The 19,583-nt window shown below is 36.0% G+C and overlaps 1 protein-coding gene across 1 annotated transcript; it reads left to right on the forward strand.

The window, feature by feature from the left end:
• The first annotated feature begins 5,988 nt into the window (after positions 1-5,988).
• On the forward strand, positions 5,989-14,947 carry LOC143551881 (arogenate dehydratase 2-like). The gene is made up of 12 exons (XM_077042225.1): positions 5,989-6,258; positions 6,341-6,411; positions 6,478-6,570; positions 6,649-6,849; positions 6,939-7,019; positions 7,241-7,336; positions 7,645-7,722; positions 7,833-7,922; positions 8,014-8,081; positions 13,367-13,448; positions 13,531-13,619; positions 14,717-14,947. The coding sequence occupies exons 1-11, from the start codon at positions 6,027-6,029 to the stop codon at positions 13,585-13,587; spliced, it is 1,149 nt and encodes a 382-aa protein (XP_076898340.1). The 5' UTR covers positions 5,989-6,026; the 3' UTR covers positions 13,588-13,619; positions 14,717-14,947.
• The last annotated feature ends 4,636 nt before the right edge of the window (positions 14,948-19,583 follow it).

The following is a 19,583-nucleotide window of genomic DNA, read 5'->3' on the forward strand; positions in this document are numbered from 1 at the left end:
ACTCCCCCTTGGATGACACTTTTGCAAACTTTGGTGTCTTGGAGTACTGTCTCATTAAAAACCTTGCTAAAGAAAACCCAATAGGAAAAAGCTTTAGCTAAGGGAAAAAGAGTGCAGTATATAGCTCCCCCTCAAGTTGCAGGTCGTTACATTGTCCGTACATGGCGCATGCCAATATCATGAACATGTTTCTTGAATGTTGCTGTGGGAAGTGCTTTTGTGTAAAGATCAGCTGAGTTGTTGCTAGATTGGACATTCTCATCTCAACCTGATCGTCTTTAATAAGGTCCCGAGTATACTCAAAGTATCTTGGTGGTATATGCTTTGTTCTTTCACTTTTAATATACCCTTCCTTCAGTTGCGAGACACAAGCTGCATTATCTTCATAGATAGGAGTTGGAATTCGATCTTACTCTAGTCCACAAGAAATCAATATGTGTCGTGACATAGATCTTAACCATACGCATTCTCTTGAAGCTTCATGCAATGCAATGACTTCAGCATGATTTGAAGATGTTGCAATGAGTGTTTGTTTCTGAGAACGCCATGAAATCGCAGTTCTTCCATTCTTAAATATGTATCCAGTTTGAGATTTTGCTTTATATGGATCAGATAAATAACCTGCATCTGCATAACCAACTAACCCTTCTTTTGAATCGTTAGGATAAAATAAACCTAAATCAGCAGTTCCTTTTAGATACCGAAAAATATGTTTAATGCCATTCCAATGTCTTTTAGTAGGGGATGAACTGAATCATGCCAATAAATTAACTGCAAAAGAAATGTTAGGTCTTGTACAATTAGTAAGATACATAAGTGCTCCAATTGCACTGAGGTATGGTACTTTGGGACCAAGAATCTCTTCATTATCTTCGCAAGGATAAAATGGATCATTGTCAACATTGAGTGATCTAACAACCATCGGTGTGCTTAAAGGATTTGCTTTGTCCATATTGAAACGCTTTAAGAGTTTCTCAGTATAAGTTGACTGATGCACAAGTCTCCCATTATGCATATGTTCAATTTGTAAACCAAGACAATATTTGGTTTTTCCAAGGTCTTTCATTTCAAATTCTTTCTTTAAAAGAGCAATTGCTTCATTAATTTCTTTTTATGTCCCAATTAAATTGAGATCATCAACATACACAGCTATGATCACATATCCTGATGTTGTCTTCTTGATGAAGACGCATGGACAAATAAGATTATTTGTGTATCCTTTGCTTATCAAATAATCACTCAAACGATTGTACCACATCCTTCCAGATTGTTTCAGTCCATACAAGGATCTTTGTAACTTGATGGAATACATTTCCTTAGGCTTTGAGCTCAATGCTTCGGGGAGTTTAAATCCTTCAGGAATTTTCATATAGATGTCATTTTCTAGTGATCCATACCAGTAAGCTGTGACAACATCCATAAGACGCATCTCTAAATTTTTAGAGACTGCTAAGCTGATTAAATATCTAAACGTAATAGCATCCATAATAGGAGAATACGTTTCTTCAAAGTCAATTCATGGCCTCTGAGAAAAACCATGAGCTACAAGTCTTTATATCTTGTAATTTCATTTTTCTCATTTCGTTTTCTCATAAAAACCCATTTATATCCTACAGGTTTTATTGAATTTGGTGTAATGACAATAGGTCCAAAAACCTTTCGATTGTTTAGTGAGTTTAATTCAGCTTGGATGACATCTTTCCATTTGTTTCAATCTTGACGATTTTTACAATCATATACAGATTTTGGTTCAGGGTCATCATTTTCTTCCATGATATCACTTGCCACAGAATAAGAAAATATATCATCAATATTTTCCATTTCATCTCGATCCCACATTATATGTGATTGAACATAGTTGATTGACAATTCCTTATTGGAATCATTTATTTATTCTTGAGGGAATGCTATATTATTTATTCTTTTCTGATGGAAGGTTTTGTCAATCATTCCTTCCTTAGGGCCAGTATCCTTTCAGAGCCCTTTCTTTTTCGAGGATTTTTATCCTTTAAACCGATTGGCCTTCCAAGTTTTAAACGTTTTTGGGATTCATGAGGTGCATTATTATGGTTTTTCTTGCTTGGAATCTCAACTCGAGCTGGAGCATTAGCAGCTGGTATATGAGATTTAGTGACCCTGTTTATATCAGTAAATGCATCAGGTAACTGATTGGCAATTTCTTGTAGTTGTATTATTTTTTAAACCTCTGTCTCACTTTGTTTTGATCTTGGGTTTAGGTGTAATAATGATGGAACACACCATGATATATCTTTTTCTTGCCTTTTCATTTCTCTCCCTAATGCCAGGAATATTGTCTCGTTAAAATGGCAATCAGCAAAACGTGTTGTAAATACATCACCTGTTAAAGGTTCAAGGTATCTTATGATGGAAGACGTTTCATATCCAACATATATTCCCAACCTTCTTTGGGGACCCATTTTTGTGCGTTGTGGTGGTGCAATAGGAACATACACAGCACACCCAAAAATCCTAAGGTGAGAGATGTTTGGCTCATTTCCAGAAACAAGTTGTGTGGGAGAGTATTTATGATTCGCACTTGGTCTCACGTGAATTAATGATCCAGCATGCATGATTGCATGACCCCAAATAGAAACATGGAGTTTTGTCCTCATTATTAATGGTCTAGCTATTAGCTGTAGGCGTTTGATCAACGACTCGGCTAAGCCATTTTGTGGGTGTACATGAGCAACAGGGTGTTCTATAACAATCCCCACATACATGCAATAATCATCAAAAGCATGTGATGTAAATTATCCCGCATTATCAAGCCTTACTCTTTTAATAATATAATCGGGAAAATGTGCATGTAATTTGATAATTTGAGCAAGAAATTTTGCAAAAGCAGCATTACGAGTCGATAATAAAGAGATATTAGACCATCTACTGGATGCGTCTATTAAGACCACGAAGTATCTAAATGGTCCACATGGTGGATGCATTGGTCCCATATGTCACCTTGAATTCTTTCAAGAAACATTGGTGTTTCTTTATCGACTTTTAATGGCGAATGTCTTGTAATTCATTTGCCAAGAGAACAAGATGTACATTGAGACATTTTATCTATTTTATGGATCTTTTGATCTTTCATTGGATGCCCATGTGTATTTTCAATGATCCTTTCATCATTGTGGATCCTGGATAGCCTAATCTGTCATGCCATAAGTTTATGATACCAGAATCACAACAATTTTCTTTTACTGCCATATGTGCTTGAGGCACATTTATATATGTATAATGTAAACCAGAATGGAGCATTGGCAGTTTTCCAATATCTGATCTTTGCTTATGATATGCAAATATTTTTCATTACCAACAGTCCTTGACTGAGTATCATATCCATTATGATATATGTTTTTGAAACTCAACAAATTTCTTGTTGATTTTGGGGAAAATAGAACATTTTCTATTTTGAGCTTTGTACCATTTGGTAATGCTAAATTAGCTTTTCCCACTCATTCTATCAAGTTTGTACGACCTGATATTGTATTGATGATCCCTTTTGTCGGTTTCAGTTTATGAAAATATTTTTTATATCTAAGTGTAGTATGCGTGGCTCCACTATCAGCTATATATATATATATATCTTCTTCATTTGTTTGATCTTGTGCTCCGGTGATTTTCATTTTAAATATTGAAAATATTAAGAAAAATAATAAGTGTATAACGAAGACATTATGATATTTTAATAAGAACTTTATTTAATTGAAAAACAAATAGTACATGAAGGGAACTACATAATTAAAGATAATGAGAAACACACTTAATTATTGCATGTAATTATTGTCGTCAAGCAACATTTGTTTCAGAGTTCCGCATCAAAGTCTGCAATGCTCAGCTCAACATTGATATCATAAAAGTTATCAACATGGTTCACTTCTTTCTCTTTTCCTTTGAGAGAGGCTTGGTATAGTTCACACAGATGTGGAGCTGTGCGACAAGCCTTTGACCAGTGGTTTGTACTTCCACATCTAAAACATGAAGTGCCATTGTTTTCGGACCTACCAGCTTCATTCCATTACTGTGTTGGTTGGAATTGTTATTTTGTGGGACATGGTAATTATTGGTTCTCTGGCTACGACCACGGCCACGACCACGACCGTAAGAATTAGTGTTCCATTTAAATGAATGGTTACGACCATTAAAATGTTTTTTTGTCAAAATGACCGCTGCCACGTCCACGGCCTCATCCACGACCTTGTTCCCATTTATGACCAAAATTTTTATGAGAATTTTTGTGAGCAACATTTGCATCTAGTATTGCTAATGAACCTGTGGGACGAGATTGATGATTTTTCATCAATAATTCATTATTTTTTTTCTGCTACAAGGAGTAATGCATTTAGATCAGAGTATCTTCTAAAATTCGGCAATCGATAATGTGTTTGCAAGTTTATAATCGATGCATGAAATGTGGAGAAAGTTTCTCCAACATATCTCCCTCAGTAACAGTTTGCCCACAAAATCGGAGTGTTGAGCAAATTCTGAACAAAATATGGGTGTGCTCATTTACTTTTTTGAAATCTTGGAACCTGAGATTGTTCCATTCATCTCTAGCAGTGGGAAGTAGAACTTCCCTTTGATGATCAAATCTGCTTTTTAAATCTTCCCACAAAATGCATGGAACCTCACAATTTGAATACTCAAATTGTAACATCTCGTCAATGTGTTTGTGGAGGAAGACATCAGCTTTTGCCTTGTCTTGATCCTCACAATTATTTCCATCTGTTATCGTATTCAAAACACCCATTGATTTGAGATGTCGTTTAACATGTACCGTCCACGGCATATAATTATCTCCGGTGATATTAAGAGCCGGAAATTCAAATTTTGCGATGTTTGCCATTTTATTACTAAACACAAATAAGATAAATATTAGGATTACATACTTATTAAAATTGAAAGAAAATACAAATATAGAGCTATAAATAGATAAAGAAAAAAGAAAAGATTAAACTCTTTAGGTGAGAGATTACAAATTAAGAACAATAAGATTATCAGCATTATGGTAGTTAACATTAAAACTGGATGAATCATCTTCCCAAATATTATCTTGAGTATTCCCGAGAAGAAAATTTTTTGTCTTTGTGAAAGATTTGAGATTAATAATTGGTTATTTTTGAAAATTCATAACCGTTTTACAACGGTTATATTAACGTTTTATAACGGTAATATTACCGTTTGTATGTGCGTGTGTGTATATATATATATAATATTACTTATTTTAAAGTAAGATAATAAATAAGATATTAAATAACGTTTATTTCATAAAATATATAATTAGTATGTACAATAATAAGAATAGAATTGTTAGTGTAAATAAATCTAACTTCTAAATGAAATATTAGTGTGCATATATAAATAAAAGTTAAAATAGTTATCAAATTTTAATAACAATGTTTATACACATTATTGCTATTACTTGGTATATGTATACGTATATATATATATATATATATATATATATTTCCAATGTACATAATTAAAGAAGTGTTTACGATGCTTATGTGGATACCTTTGTGCCTATTACCTTTCTTGATTAAAATATAAGCGGCTCGTGCTGATAACGTGTTACAATTTAACTATTATTACCACAATATCTATAAACTGGAATGTTGTAGAGATTTTAAGAGGGATAAAGATAAGAACTTAAACAAGTTCAATGTTAAAGAGATGATCTTTCATTTCCATCGTAGTATTATTTATACTACACAAAAAGTAAATCTACCGACAAACTCAACTATTGAATTTAACTTGGAGTGTTCATGTGGCCAAACGTTTGACAAATATGTCATCCATCGATAATTTACAACAATAGGGTGTTTGTTAAGTTTTTAAAGCTTATTACTCTTTTTAAAAAAATATACACTTTAATAAACAAAAAAAAAGGGTTGTTGAATGTTGGTGTACCCTGAAATAGACGGGGGTATATGTATGCTTTTTGTGAATCTCTTCCTTCCGTTGATCTTGATCATCCATCATCACCAAAAATAACAACTAAACCAAAAATGGCGGCGACTCCAATAAACCATCAGCATTATCATCATCCTCTGCCTCGTAATATCACCTCCTCCTCTTATCAAAATCAAAACCACCAGCAGTCGTCGATACTCCAATTCCCCCAACAACGCCGATTGTCCATGTCACTCACCACCACTTCTTCTTCTATTCAACGAGGAGGAGGCAGTAGCAGCAGCGAACGAGGAGGAACCAAAAGCAGCACTTCTTCTTCTCTTCCAAGTATTCATTCATTTCAACCCAACCCTAACTCCTCTTTAAAATTCAATTCAATTTCTCATTATTATTATTATTATTATTTTAGGGCCTTTGACGTCTACCGATTTGACCGGATTGCCATCTGAGGGTTCCGGAATTCTCCGTGTTGCCTATCAGGTTACTTCCTTTACTTTACTTGCTGCCCTCTCATTCAATTATAATATTAATAATATGTCAGTACAGGGTGTTCCAGGGGCGTATAGCGAGTCCGCTGCCGAGAAGGCTTACCCTAACTGTCAACCCGTTCCTTGTCAACACTTCGAAAATGCTTTTGAGGTCAATTCCTCTCTTTATGCTTTAATTTGTTACTACATTTTCAATGCCATTTAACATCAATAAGCTCACTCACTCCAGGCTGTTGAGAGCTGGATAGTCGACCGAGCAGTTTTACCTATTGAGAATTCTTTAGGAGGAAGCATTCATAGAAATTACGACCTCTTACTCCGACACAGATTGCACATTGTTGGAGAAGTTAAACTCTCTATTCGTCATTGCTTGCTTGCTAACCACGGTGTCAAAATTGAACATCTCAAAAGAGTTCTTAGCCATCCACAGGTTTACCTTACTTTACATACTGTTTTTGTTGATCTTTTGATTAATATAACTTATTATCATACGGTAAAACACCTTGAATGGTTTTACAGGCTCTTGCTCAATGTGAAAACACCTTAACAAAACTAGGAATAGTCAGAGAAGCCGTGGATGATACTGCTGGTGCTGCCAAGGTACTACTCAAATGCTTCTCTATGTTGCTAAACGATAATAGAGTAACATAAATTCATATACTTCTTATCTTATCATGTCTTACTGGATCATTTTTATATTTATTATATCATGTAAAAAAGTTGTTTAAATACTTTGTGTAGTTAACTCTATTAGCATCTCTATAATTGATTATAGTTTATAATTATTTACTAATGTTTTACATTGCGTTCCACCCTGGCAGCATGTTGCTCTGAATAAACTTGATGATACTGGAGCAGTTGCAAGTGCTGCTGCTGCTAAGATTTATGGATTAAATTTGCTTCAACAAGATATCCAGGTACCTCGAAATGTTTTAGGATAAATGTTCTTTTGTTTTGGGTAAATTTGGCAAAATAGGCGAGCCGAGCCGAGCTTGAGCTCTCTTAACTAAAAAACAAGCTGAGGACTTGAGGTTCTTTGTATTAAAACACACTGTAACTTTTAATCTGTTTGACAAGTTCAACTCATATTCTTTATGTTAAATTTTTTTGGCTCTTATTTTGTGTAAAATATTAATAACCTGAGTAAACTTATATATAAGTAAACAGGTCGTAAGTGTCATATTTGGGTAGTTGTAAGTAAAACCTGTATGATTTCTTTTTTCAGGATTATTCGGATAATGTAACTCGATTTTTAATGCTGGCAAGGGAACCTATTATTCCTCGTACGGATAGACCATTCAAGGTATGTTTTGTTGTAGTACCCTTTTCTAAATAAAACAATAATAAAAAATTATTCTATTATGCTTTTTTATTTTTTACCTAAATAACATGATATATGAATTTATGTCTCAGACGAGTATAGTCTTTTCACTGGATGAGGGTCCCGGGATGCTTTTCAAGGCACTCGCTGTGTTTGCTATGAGACAAATAAATCTTACTAAGGCAAGTTCCTTAATTTTTTCATCACTTACAATTTGCTTTTGATTATTGTAACTAGCTGCTGATTTTTCGTGGTTTAATCTTGTTAATGCAGATTGAAAGTCGTCCTCTGCAAAGGCAGGCTTTACCTACACATAATGGAAGTACCAATGGGAGCTCTGGGTATGTAAATATACTTTTTTTTTATTAAGTTTTTCTAAGAGGTGGAAACACGGGTGGGTCACTTAACAGGTCAAAACGTGGTAAGTTATGGGTATGGGCCAGGTTGGGTTGACCCACCACCTTTTTTTGGCCCAAAATTGTAATATTTTTGATGCAGTTTCGGAAGCGATCAATGGCTCAAGAGACTCATGATTAATCAAAAGACGATAATTGAACCGAAGTTCCAAGAACAATGTTCTTATCAATAAAGCTTAATATCAAAACTACCTCAACAATAAACCCTAGCATCCTATTTATACTAAACACATGAAATAAAAACGAGATAAACATAAAGAAATAAAACATAAAACATAGATAAACTTTGAAATTCGAATTAGGATATAATTTCATCATACTCCCCGTCTTCGAAAAAAACTCGTCCTCGAGTTTTGCCTCCGGGGTCGAAAGGAAGATCAACCCGATTCTTATCTACAACCCATTTAAAAAAGTTCAACTTCTCGCGGCGTCTCGCCCTGCTTGAGACTTGTACCACTTGATTAGCCAAGTCTGTTTTCATGTTCTTCATATTTCCGTATGCGCTTAAGACAGGCCTATGCGACTGGGAAACATAACCAAATTTCCATTATGACCATCCACTCGTTTGACCTTCTTTGTGGCCCGGTGATTATCTTCTATCGGCACAACTATTTTCGTTGAATCATAGAAGTTCGTTGAATTAGTAGCAATTGTGGATGACCCACTGGTTATCATATTCAAATTATATTCATTAGTACGTGGCTTTAGTTCAGTAATGTGAGGCCCACCCCTAGTAGCGTGTGCATGTTGAACTATGTTTCTATTTCTCACGTGGACTTCATTTTCATGAATGGATGGTATGACGTCATCCTTTCCCATATGAAATTCAAAGTTTCGCATGGACCAATCTGTTAATGACTTATAATTTAAAGATTTTATGTATTCACCCATAACTTCGGAAGCTTCTTTATCTATAGTCTCACTTTTAACCCTCGAAATATTAGGTTCGTTACTCCAGATTGTCGCACAAACTGGCATGGAAAGTGGAGTATCCAAACACTCATCGGATGTCTCGTTATCAATCGCCGGACCATCCCAAACCACCAAAGGAACACCATCTTTAACAAGAAAATTCTTGGAAACCACTTCATCATCACTAACCATACCACCACCAATATCACTTACAACAACCTCTGAATATGCTTCCTCGTCCCTATAGTTATCAAACACAGGTGGCGTTTCGTAAATAAAATCAGAACGGTACTCCTCCCCAAAACATTTGTTTTCATGGAAAGCAACTCCATCTTTATCAACAATCGGTTTGTCTTCCGAATAATACACATCGATCGGTTCGTAGAACCGGGGTGGGTGACGGCCAAACAGATGCTGCTCTCCGTCGCCACCTTCGTCCCAGACGACGGTGCTCGACTCGGTTTCCGCCTTGCACATCTCCCGTGGTAACTCGAGATCGCGGACTCGTTTTCGGAGTAGATGAATCTCTTCAAGATCGCGGACTCGTTGTCGGAGTCGTTTGATCTTCTTAAGATCCCGTGGGTCGGAATTAACTCCACTGCTGCCTCGGTCGGCGACTCTGCAAGTAGGATGTTGATCTTCTCCACGAGCACATGAATAGAAACCCCTCCTTTCGTTGCCTCTGTCGGCGAATCTACGAGCAAGAAAGTGTTCATCTCCATGTAGAGCCATTTGAGAACCAAAAGCTCTGATAACAATACCAACTGATGCAGTTTCGGAAGCGATCAATGGCTCAAGAGACTCATGATTAATCAAAAGACGATAATTGAACCGAAGTTCCAAGAACAATGTTCTTATCAATAAAACTTAATATCAATACTACCTTAACAATAAACCCTAGCATCCTATTTATACTAAACACATGAAATAAAAACGAGATAAACATAAAGAAATAAAACATAAAACATAGATAAACTTTGAAATTCGAATTAGGAGATAATTGCATCATATAAGGAGGTGGAGAGATCCGACAACCCAATACCCAGGTGGTACGAATTTAGATCCGGGTGAGACGACGAGTAAAGTTGAACGGTTTGGGCGGGTCATGGTGTTAATAAACAAAGAGCGGGTTGATGTTCCATTTGATCCTGGTGGCTTTGGTCGAAAGGCAAAACTCGAGGACGAGTTTTCTTAAAGACAGGGAGAATGATGCAGATTTATCTCCTAATTTGAATTACGATTTTAATATCTTATATTATTTATGTTTATCTCGTTTCCTAGTTTATCTCTTTCATTGTTTAGTATAAATAGGGATCCATAATTGTCTATTTACTTAGTTTTTGATTAAGTTTTATATTGATAAGAACATTGTTCTTGGAACTTCGGTTCAATTATTGTCTTTTGATTACTTATGAGTCTCTCGAGCCATTGATTGCTTCCGAAACTGCATCAATTGGTATCAGAGCTTTTGGTTCTCAAATGGATCGACGTGGTGTTGAATATTTGATTGATCGTAGAGTCGCCGACCGAGGCAACGATCGAAGTATTTTCTATTCACGTGCTCGTGAAGATCGATGTCCTACTCGCAGAGTCGCCGATCGAGGCAGCGGTGGAGTCTGTTCTGACCCACGGGATCTTATGATGATCCAACGACTCCAACAGCGAGTCCGTGATCTTGAAGAGATCCATCGGCTTCGAAAATGAGTCCGCTATCTCGAGTTACAACGGGAAAGTCACATTAAGGAAACCGAATCGGGAACCATCGTCCGGGACGGTGTGAACGAGGACGAGGAGCATCCTTTTGGTCTTACCCAACCCCGGTTCCTTGAACCAGTATATGAAGATGAGTTTAACAATGATTCCCCACCCTTGTATGATGTATACGAGGATGAAGAATGGTACTCTTGGATATCTTGTAGGAGTGAAACTCGGGTGGCCCGTCATCCAGTGGGCAACAAACAAGAGACAAATATTGGTGGTGTTGAAGCGGTTATTGATGCTGATGACGATGAGATGAGCCTGGAAACTCAAATAATTCAGCCGACATGTGTGGAAGGTTCAAAGGTTGAATTGAATAAGGTTGGATCTCCTACTTATTTTTAATTTCAAAACAAATGGTTTATTGGGGTTGCCAAAAATATGGATAATGTGGGATATTATTTGAATCTGGAAAGTAAAAATAAGGATGAGATCCTGGTTGTTAAAATTATGGATATAAAAAACACAAATAATATTGTTGCTTGATATTTGGAGAATTTTGTCAACTTTTGGAAGTGCTTGCTTGACTTACGTGAGCTACAGAGCAACAATTATTCAAATATTGATTATTTTCAAATACTTGAATCAAAAGGGTCAACCGTTATATATGTTAGCAATAATAATCGTGGGGCTTATTCTAGTACGACGGAAACGGAACCTTCTCATCGGAGATCCACTCTTGCGTTTAATCCGCAGAGCAACCTTACCAACTTCCCGTTATATATTGAATATTATGATAGAGAGAGGAAGGCAGAGAGAAGATCTGGCAATCCATTTGACCCAGGTGGCACGGGTCAAGAGTCGAGTGAAACGACATGTGAAGTTGAATTGTTTAGCCAGGTCATTTTAATAATAAATGAGAAGCGGGATGATATTCCGTTTGAACCCGGTGGATTGCCTTTGAAGTTTTCAAGTTGTCTAGTAACAAGAACAAAGGAGCCAGTCTTTTATCTCGGGGTGTCAATGATTTTTTCGACGTACTCAAGACTCGAGGACGAGTCTTTTTCAAAGACGGGGAGAAGGAGGTGGAGAGATCCGACAACCCAATACCCAGGTGGTATGAATTTAGATCCGGGTGAGACGACGAGTAAAGTTGAACGGTTTGGGCGGGTCATGGTGTTAATAAATAAAGAGCGGGTTGATGTTCCATTTGATCCTGGTGGCTTTGGTCGAAAGGCAAAACTCGAAGAATTTTTTTAAAGACAGGGAGAATGATGCAGATTTATCTCCTAATTTGAATTACGATTTTAATATCTTATATTATTTATGTTTATCTCATTTCCTAGTTTATCTTTTTCATTGTTTAGTATAAATAGGGATCCATGATTGTCTATTTACTTAGTTTTTGATTAAGTTTTATATTGATAAGAACATTGTTCTTGGAACTTCGGTTCAATTATCGTCTTTTGATTACTTATGAGTCTCTCTAGCCATTGATTGCTTCCGAAACGGCATCAATTTTACATTAATAGTTGAGTACCAAATGTTAGTAAATATTGTACTAATATTAATCTAATCTTGTGAGTAAAGTGACATAGCATCTTAATGCATTATAAATACACTTTGGCCACTTTTGACCAATTTTGGTTTAGTGAGAATAGGATAAATAACCAACATACTTTTCTGTTTTTTTCTCACAGAAGTCACTCAACAATTTTTAACACATTAAAGTTCCTCTACAGAAGTCACTCAACAATTTTTTTTTTTGTAAAACTTGGAACCTGCTAGAGAATTATTATTATTTATTAAGTAATTAATTAGTATTTGTTCATATTAGTTAGTGTGTCATTTGTATTCATAGTCTCCTATAAACAGATGGACTCTCCTTGTACTCATTTGAGCTAGTAAAAACATCTTTACATTTACTCTAATTATCACTTATAGAACTGTTGCATTCAAATTGTTTTAAAAGACAATCAGGATAAACGAAAGTATAAGCCACGTAAGTAAAAAAAAAGTACACATATGCAAAACAACCGGATGCACCAGTTTTAATAAAAAAAATCACTATTTTGTTTAAATTGAACATGTAGAGTGACAGGCTTTAATGTGTAAAAAGTTGTGTTAAGGATATTTTGAGAAAAAAATAGAAAGTATGTTGGTTTTTTATGCTAAATGGTAGGGGTGTTTATGCTAAATGAGTATATGCTAAATGGTCATTGGTTTGGTTTCACTGATTGATTGATGTTGCGACAGATGGAGGTATCATAATCGAGTCAGTCCGGATCAATCCGGTTTTTTTATTAACCTTTGGCCTCTCAGTTTCAAAAAATTTTAACCGTAATGAAAGGTTTGGTTTATAGTTTAATTTTTTTAAACCGCATAAAACTGGACCGGTTTTTAAATACATTTTACTTTTTGAATAACTTACAATACACAGTACATATATTTGATTATTTACTCTTTTATATTATGTTTTGATTTTGACCCGAGAAAAAATATAATCCAAATCAACCCTTTGATAAGTAGCAGGGTTGAAATACCCACCTCTAGGCTTGCTATTTAATGTGCTTCATTCTTCGATTTAAAATCTTAAACAGGTCTTTCCCTTATCTTTTCTATGTTGACTTCCAAGCATCTATGGCTGACCAAAGGGCCCAGAATGCTCTTTCCCATCTTAAGGTAGGTTTATTTTCAACTCGATCTTGACTTCACTTGGTTAACATTCAACACAATGAATTATTAATGCTAATATGTTGCACAGGAGTTTGCTACTTATTTGAGTGTGCTGGGCAGTTACCCTGAGGATGTCACCATATGATTATCCCTTAGAATCCAAATGAATCATGCTTGGTAAGACAGACATCTTTTCTTGACAACATATTAAATGCATAGTGAAGTTCACAAGAGATGATCTCATATTTTAGTGTGTGATATGATGATGGCAATATCATAAACAACTCAAAACTTTTTAAGAACTATTGAAGTTTACAAAAGATGATCTCATTTTTTATATCATTGGATCTTTATGCTATAAATTAGTTTTTCTAGCAACATAGTTGACTATACATGCTCAATAATATTTGTCAAATGCATCATTTTTATTGGTTACAATTTGCAAACTTTTCATTAGTTCGATCTGTTGTATACATCATCATCATTATCGTACTCAGTATATCCCACCAATAGCAAAACTATGGTAGGGTCTGAGGAGGGTAAGATGTAAACAACCTTCCTCTACCCCATAGGGATAGAGAGGCTGCTTCCGGTCAGACCCCCGGCTCGATAGTAGTTTTGCATCAAGCCTTGGACATAAGGCACATGGCACTCAATCATCGGGACATCGGTTGATTGGTGCATGTACCCTTGTCTTTCGGCTATCAACGCCACCACATGATGCTTAATTAACCTTCCGCCACTTTTAACGTTATATTCACGAGATTAGTAAAATAACGTCAAAATTAGTGCAATTTCACTTTTGCCCACCCGAGGGTTCACACATATATACATTATATGCGCGCACCACAAGCAGGGCGCGATCTCTTGTATACACAATCTATAAAATATGTGTACAAGTTACCTTCATCAGTATTGGATCACTTATAATACCAATAATAATAATAATCATAATCATTCGTCCTCAGATTTTCATGCACACTGTTTGTTATTCGTTTTAGTAGATTTGATTGACGTATTTGTATTTGAGTTAAAAAAAAAGCGATGTTTTTAATTTAGGCCGAGTAGGAATAATAAGTACAGTCGACACATTTTGTTTCCTAAATTATGTGCATGAAACAATAATATTTGCCAATGATATCTGCAAGTTCTTTACAGAAAGTTTCAATCGAATTTAATGTGGGAAAAATACAGAAATTATTGCATATCTGGGTGACAAAAATAAAGATTTGTTGAAACATGAACTCACATTTTGCATATTTGTGTCTTTGTAGGCTGACTTAGAAGTCACTGTATTAAAGGCGGAGATGTCGGGACTTGGTACCTAAAGCTGTTTCTATTATCATTCTTTAAAATCTCGACGTTGAATTATTGTGATTATTAGAGGGTTTTTTTTTTAATTTTTTGGTAATCTTTTCTTTTGATGATATATTCGAAGCCTAATGCTATTCATGAAAATATTAGTTTTTTTTTCTTTTGATTATTAGAGTGTTTTTTCGGTTAAATCTTTTCTTTTAATGATATATTCAACCATGACCGACTTGTTAATATTGGTCTCTCAAGTTCACCGACTTGTAACTTGGAGTCAGAATATCATACATGTCTCAAACTCATGTAAATTTTTTGAAACTAGTGCCAGGCCCATACCTAAGAGTATTTTCAGCCCGTTCCCAATAATTATGTGAGTAAGTGTTGTAAATTATATAGTATGGTTATGAGTAGTTGTGAGTAGAGGAAAGATGATTTTATTATGTTAAATATGAGTGTCTATTGTTTACACTAGAGGTATTTTCAGGAACCGGAACTAGGTAAGAACTGATTTCGGGTATGGTCAACAAAAGTCAAAACCGGGTCGGGTAGGAATCGGTTATGGGTATGGTCGGGTATTTGATCGTTTTCCCGGGTTTTTTGGGGTTTCGGGTAGGGTCTGGTCGGGATTTGACTGGGTATTTTCGGTTTCGGCAGGTCCAGGTCGGCTCCAAGAAGAAATCTAGCCATCAACAAACCAGGCATCCCTAGAAATTTAAAATCAAAATAATTTGAATAGTAACTCATGTGTAAGTTCTTATAGACGTTTTCAAAGGAACTAGTTTCGGGCAAAAGGTATGGACTTCTATGTATTTACATATTTTCGTCGTTATATTACCTTTATAGGCCGTGGGTTCGGAATTTAGAGCATCCATCTCGGGTTAGTTTGAAGAAAGTTTTAATTAGCCATCCATTCAAGCCCGTCTCAACATCCTCGGAGGCCTAAAACTAACTAAAATGTTGAGGCCTTTTTATTTTATTTTCTTTATGCGTATAGCGCTAGAGAGTATACAAGAATTATAGAATATGGATGATGTGCCGTGATAATGGATATGAATGAATAATCCATAGCTTGTAGCTCATCATTGAGTTACAAATTCTAAGAACTCTACTTTCAAAATCTCATAATACATAACTCTTATCTAAGATAGAGGCTCTATAAATCTGAAGGCCTAAAGCCATTGCCTCATTTAGCTTACCCACGAAACGACGTGCATCCATTTAGAGGGTCATCAACATGCTTACTTCAATCATGTGATATGGAATGAGTATTGTACACCCCACTTGTGTTAAAAAAATGTTTTCTCATAGCTATGATATTGATATATTTGGAATAATCGTTTATGTAGTCTTGGGTGTAAGAATATACGACAATAACACATTATCAACACGTTAGCTTTATCATTGATGGGAATCAATGTTGTACTATAAGCATCCTTGATTTTTTTTAATTGGAACACGCGCACTCCAAAATTTATACTTATTAATATGGACACCGCCCCATCAAAGCCTCAAAACTTTGGCGAATGCCCTTTTTGGCAAAATCGCTCAGAGCCTGGGAGAAGTTTTTGGATTGTCCCCCCGACAGAAGGCGGTTATTGAATACTTACAAGGTCCTCATGCCCAAGATTTTCTGACCGTTATCCCGATTGATGGCTTGGGCCAAAGCATGTCTGCGGTCGAGTATAGGGTCATTCTTAAGTACCGTTTGATGGTCCCAATGTACCCAGAAGACGAAACATGTCCGATCTGCCGTAAGGCTTGCCTGGATAAATTCGGAGAGCATGCAGTTCATTGCAAGGAGATGCTTGGGTTCAAATACCGACATGATTGGGTGCGGGACGTTCTTTGGGACATCTTAAGGCGAGCTGGGATATCAGCTAAAATGGAAGCCCCCGTAAACTTCCTTACAGACCCCACGGAAGGGAGATCCACTCTACGACCGACAGATTTGCTCGTCTTTGGTTGGGCCGGGGGAAAACACGCTTGTGTTGACCTCACAGGGGTATCTCCATTAGCTGGTTTGAGGGATAATGGGTTTGTAGCTGGACAAGCAATGAAAAGGGCTGAAACGAAGAAGGTGGAGAAACATGCTAAAGCCTGCGAAGAGAACCAACATGTTTTTGTCCCATTGGCTTTTGATACCTTTGGCTCCTTGGCACCGGAAGCTATCTGTTTCCTAACCGGGGTCCAACGGGTTGTGCATAGCAATGTGTCGACTCCAAAGGGGCAGGGGTATGTCTTTAGCAGGTTAGTGTTTGCAATTCAGAAAGGGGTGGCGGCGCAGCTTGTTGCCCGTCTACCTGCTATGTTGATGTAATATCTATGTTTCTATATAATGAAAGAACCTTGATTATAAAAAAAAATTGCACATTTTATGAGACTGTTAAGTCACACCAACTTAGTGAAGATATATACCATACTAAGCTAAGAGCCCATAGTAAAAGTTCCATAAAACAAACTGAGTGTAGATAAGTTAGGTAGTTAAATAATGACAAAGTTAGTAAATTGTTATCATTTAATAAAATTACATCAAAGCCTTAATTTTTTACATGATATGCTACCTAAAATGTTTGAATGAACTTTCCAAATGCTAATAACCAAGATGATATAATATAAACATAAACATAATAATAATGAGACAAAAGAACGCTAATGATTAGTTGCCAGTCCTTGTATTCGTTAGTATATAGATGATTAGTTGTCAGTGCATGTATTTGTACAAAAATCTTTAATCCAAATCTTTGTAAAATCTTCAATACGTAAAAAGTGTTGTTTCAAGATTCGGATAGAATGCTAGAAAAAATAGATTTCCCGTGAAATTGTCAAGAGAATAACATTGTGTTGGAAAAATGTAAACATGAGTTTCCACTGTAGTTTAAATAATTATTATATATATACATATATATATATAAAAGATAAGTTTGGTGCCGCTAACCAAGCGTCGGCACCAAACTTGTCCATACCATTTTGATTTTTTTTAGTATTGGTAGCATAGCAGACGTATAGAGAACCAATCTAATGTCAATTTTTGTTTACGTAACAGAAACAGACTGAATTCATGTAAATTCACTACATCAATGTCCGGGACTGACAATTCTATGCCATTTTTTTTGTTATAGTTCTGGTACCATAACGAACGTAACAAAAACCGACCAGATGCCAGCTTTCTTTTTTAGTTTTTGTTTTAGTTCCGCTACCGTAATGAACGAGAAAGAAAACGACCAAATTCGCGTAAAGTCAGTGCCTTTTGTTTTAGTTCCAATAACACCATAACGAAAACCAATCAACTGTCATTTTTGTTTTAGTTATAGTATCGTTGTCCATACCATTTTGATTTTCATTTTTAGTATTGGTAGCATAGAGAACGTAACGAGAACCAACCTAATGTCAATTTTTGTTACGTAACGGAAACAGACTGAATTCGTGTAAACTCGCTGCATCAATGTCCGGGACTGACAATGCTAGGGTTCTAATGCCATTTGATTTTTTTGTAATATAGTTCCGGTACCATCACGAACATAACGAAAACCGACCAGATGCCTAGTTTCTTTTTTATTTTTTGTTTTAGTTCCGGTACCGCAATGAACGAGAAAAAACCCGACCAAACTCGCGTAAAGTCAGTGCCTTTTGTTTTAGTTATAGTACCACCGTAACGAAAACCGACCAACTGCCATTTTTGTTTTAGTTCTGGTATCGTAAGAAGCCGACTGAATTCACGTCGACTTATCATCTCAACGCTCGAGATCGACAATGCTTGAGTTTTACCACCACCCAGATTTTACTAACCTGCCGGCGCAACGCGCCAGGTAAATTCCTAGTTATCTAATAAGAATAAAATAGAACTTTGGTGTCGCAAATTGTCTATTGGGCCACTTGACGGCACCGTATTAGTTCACTGAAATTGTGTGTGTTTTTTTATTTTGTTTTAGTTCTGGTAACGTAACGAACAAACCAAATCAATTTATTTGTTTTTAGTTCTGATATCATAACAAACATAACGACAAAATCCGACCGAATTCGTGTAGACTCACCGTCACAATGCCCTGGTCCAATAACGTCGGGGTTACACCGACACCCGAGTTTTACCGAACCGCGACATCCCATTGGTCCACCTCAATTTTAATATTTTGTTTTAGTTTCGGTATCGGTATCGTAACGAACGTAACTGCAACCGACTGAACTCATGTCGAGTTACCACCTCAACGCCCAGAAGCAACAACTATGGGTCTTACCACCGCCCGGGTTTTACTAATTGAATACATGTCATTTTAAATATTTTATTTTTTTATATGTTACTCTTTTTGAATATTAATTTGATTAATTTATTTTTTGGGTAACACTCGGGTTTTACCAAAGTTTTATATCGTAATTGATACTGACTGAATTCCCGTCAACACGTCTTCGTAATGTTCAGGTTTAACCAACGCTCGTTTTTTATCGACCTGATAAAGATGTGAATTTATTTTATAATATGTTATACGAGTGCCGCTATTTTTCTGGTATTTATTTTAAATATTTTAATTGGACGGATTTATTCTTTAAGCTTAGCCCTAAACCCTAACCCTTAAGTTTAGTTCCGGTATGGTAACAAACATAGCTAATACCGACCGAAATCGCGTTGTCGCCACTTCAAAGTGCGGTTTTACCAACCAGTATTGTTACGCAACATGCGGGTAAATCACTAGTTAGATTCATATATGAGTTATATAAATAGTATTTTTCGGGTTTGTGTTCTAGTTGGTGAGAGCATCACAACGAAACAAATCAAGTCTATAACATAACTATGATAATGAATATTGACACTCAAAGATGTGTTTATTGAAACAACAA

The sequence above is a fragment of the Bidens hawaiensis genome, unplaced genomic scaffold (assembly GCF_021521415.1).
Source record: "Bidens hawaiensis isolate Kalapana, Puna unplaced genomic scaffold, B.hawaiensis_p1.1 tig00016709_1, whole genome shotgun sequence".
NCBI classification, from domain to species: domain Eukaryota; kingdom Viridiplantae; phylum Streptophyta; class Magnoliopsida; order Asterales; family Asteraceae; genus Bidens; species Bidens hawaiensis.

Excerpts from the sequence above, each read along its gene's own strand:
- LOC143551881 (XM_077042225.1), top strand. The coding sequence starts at position 6,027 with ATGGCGGCGACTCCAATAAACCATCAGCATTATCATCATCCTCTGCCT. Across the intron at positions 6,412-6,477 it reads TTCTCCGTGTTGCCTATCAG|GGTGTTCCAGGGGCGTATAG; the intron begins GTTACTTCCTTT and ends ATGTCAGTACAG. Across the intron at positions 13,449-13,530 it reads ATGCTCTTTCCCATCTTAAG|GAGTTTGCTACTTATTTGAG; the intron begins GTAGGTTTATTT and ends TATGTTGCACAG.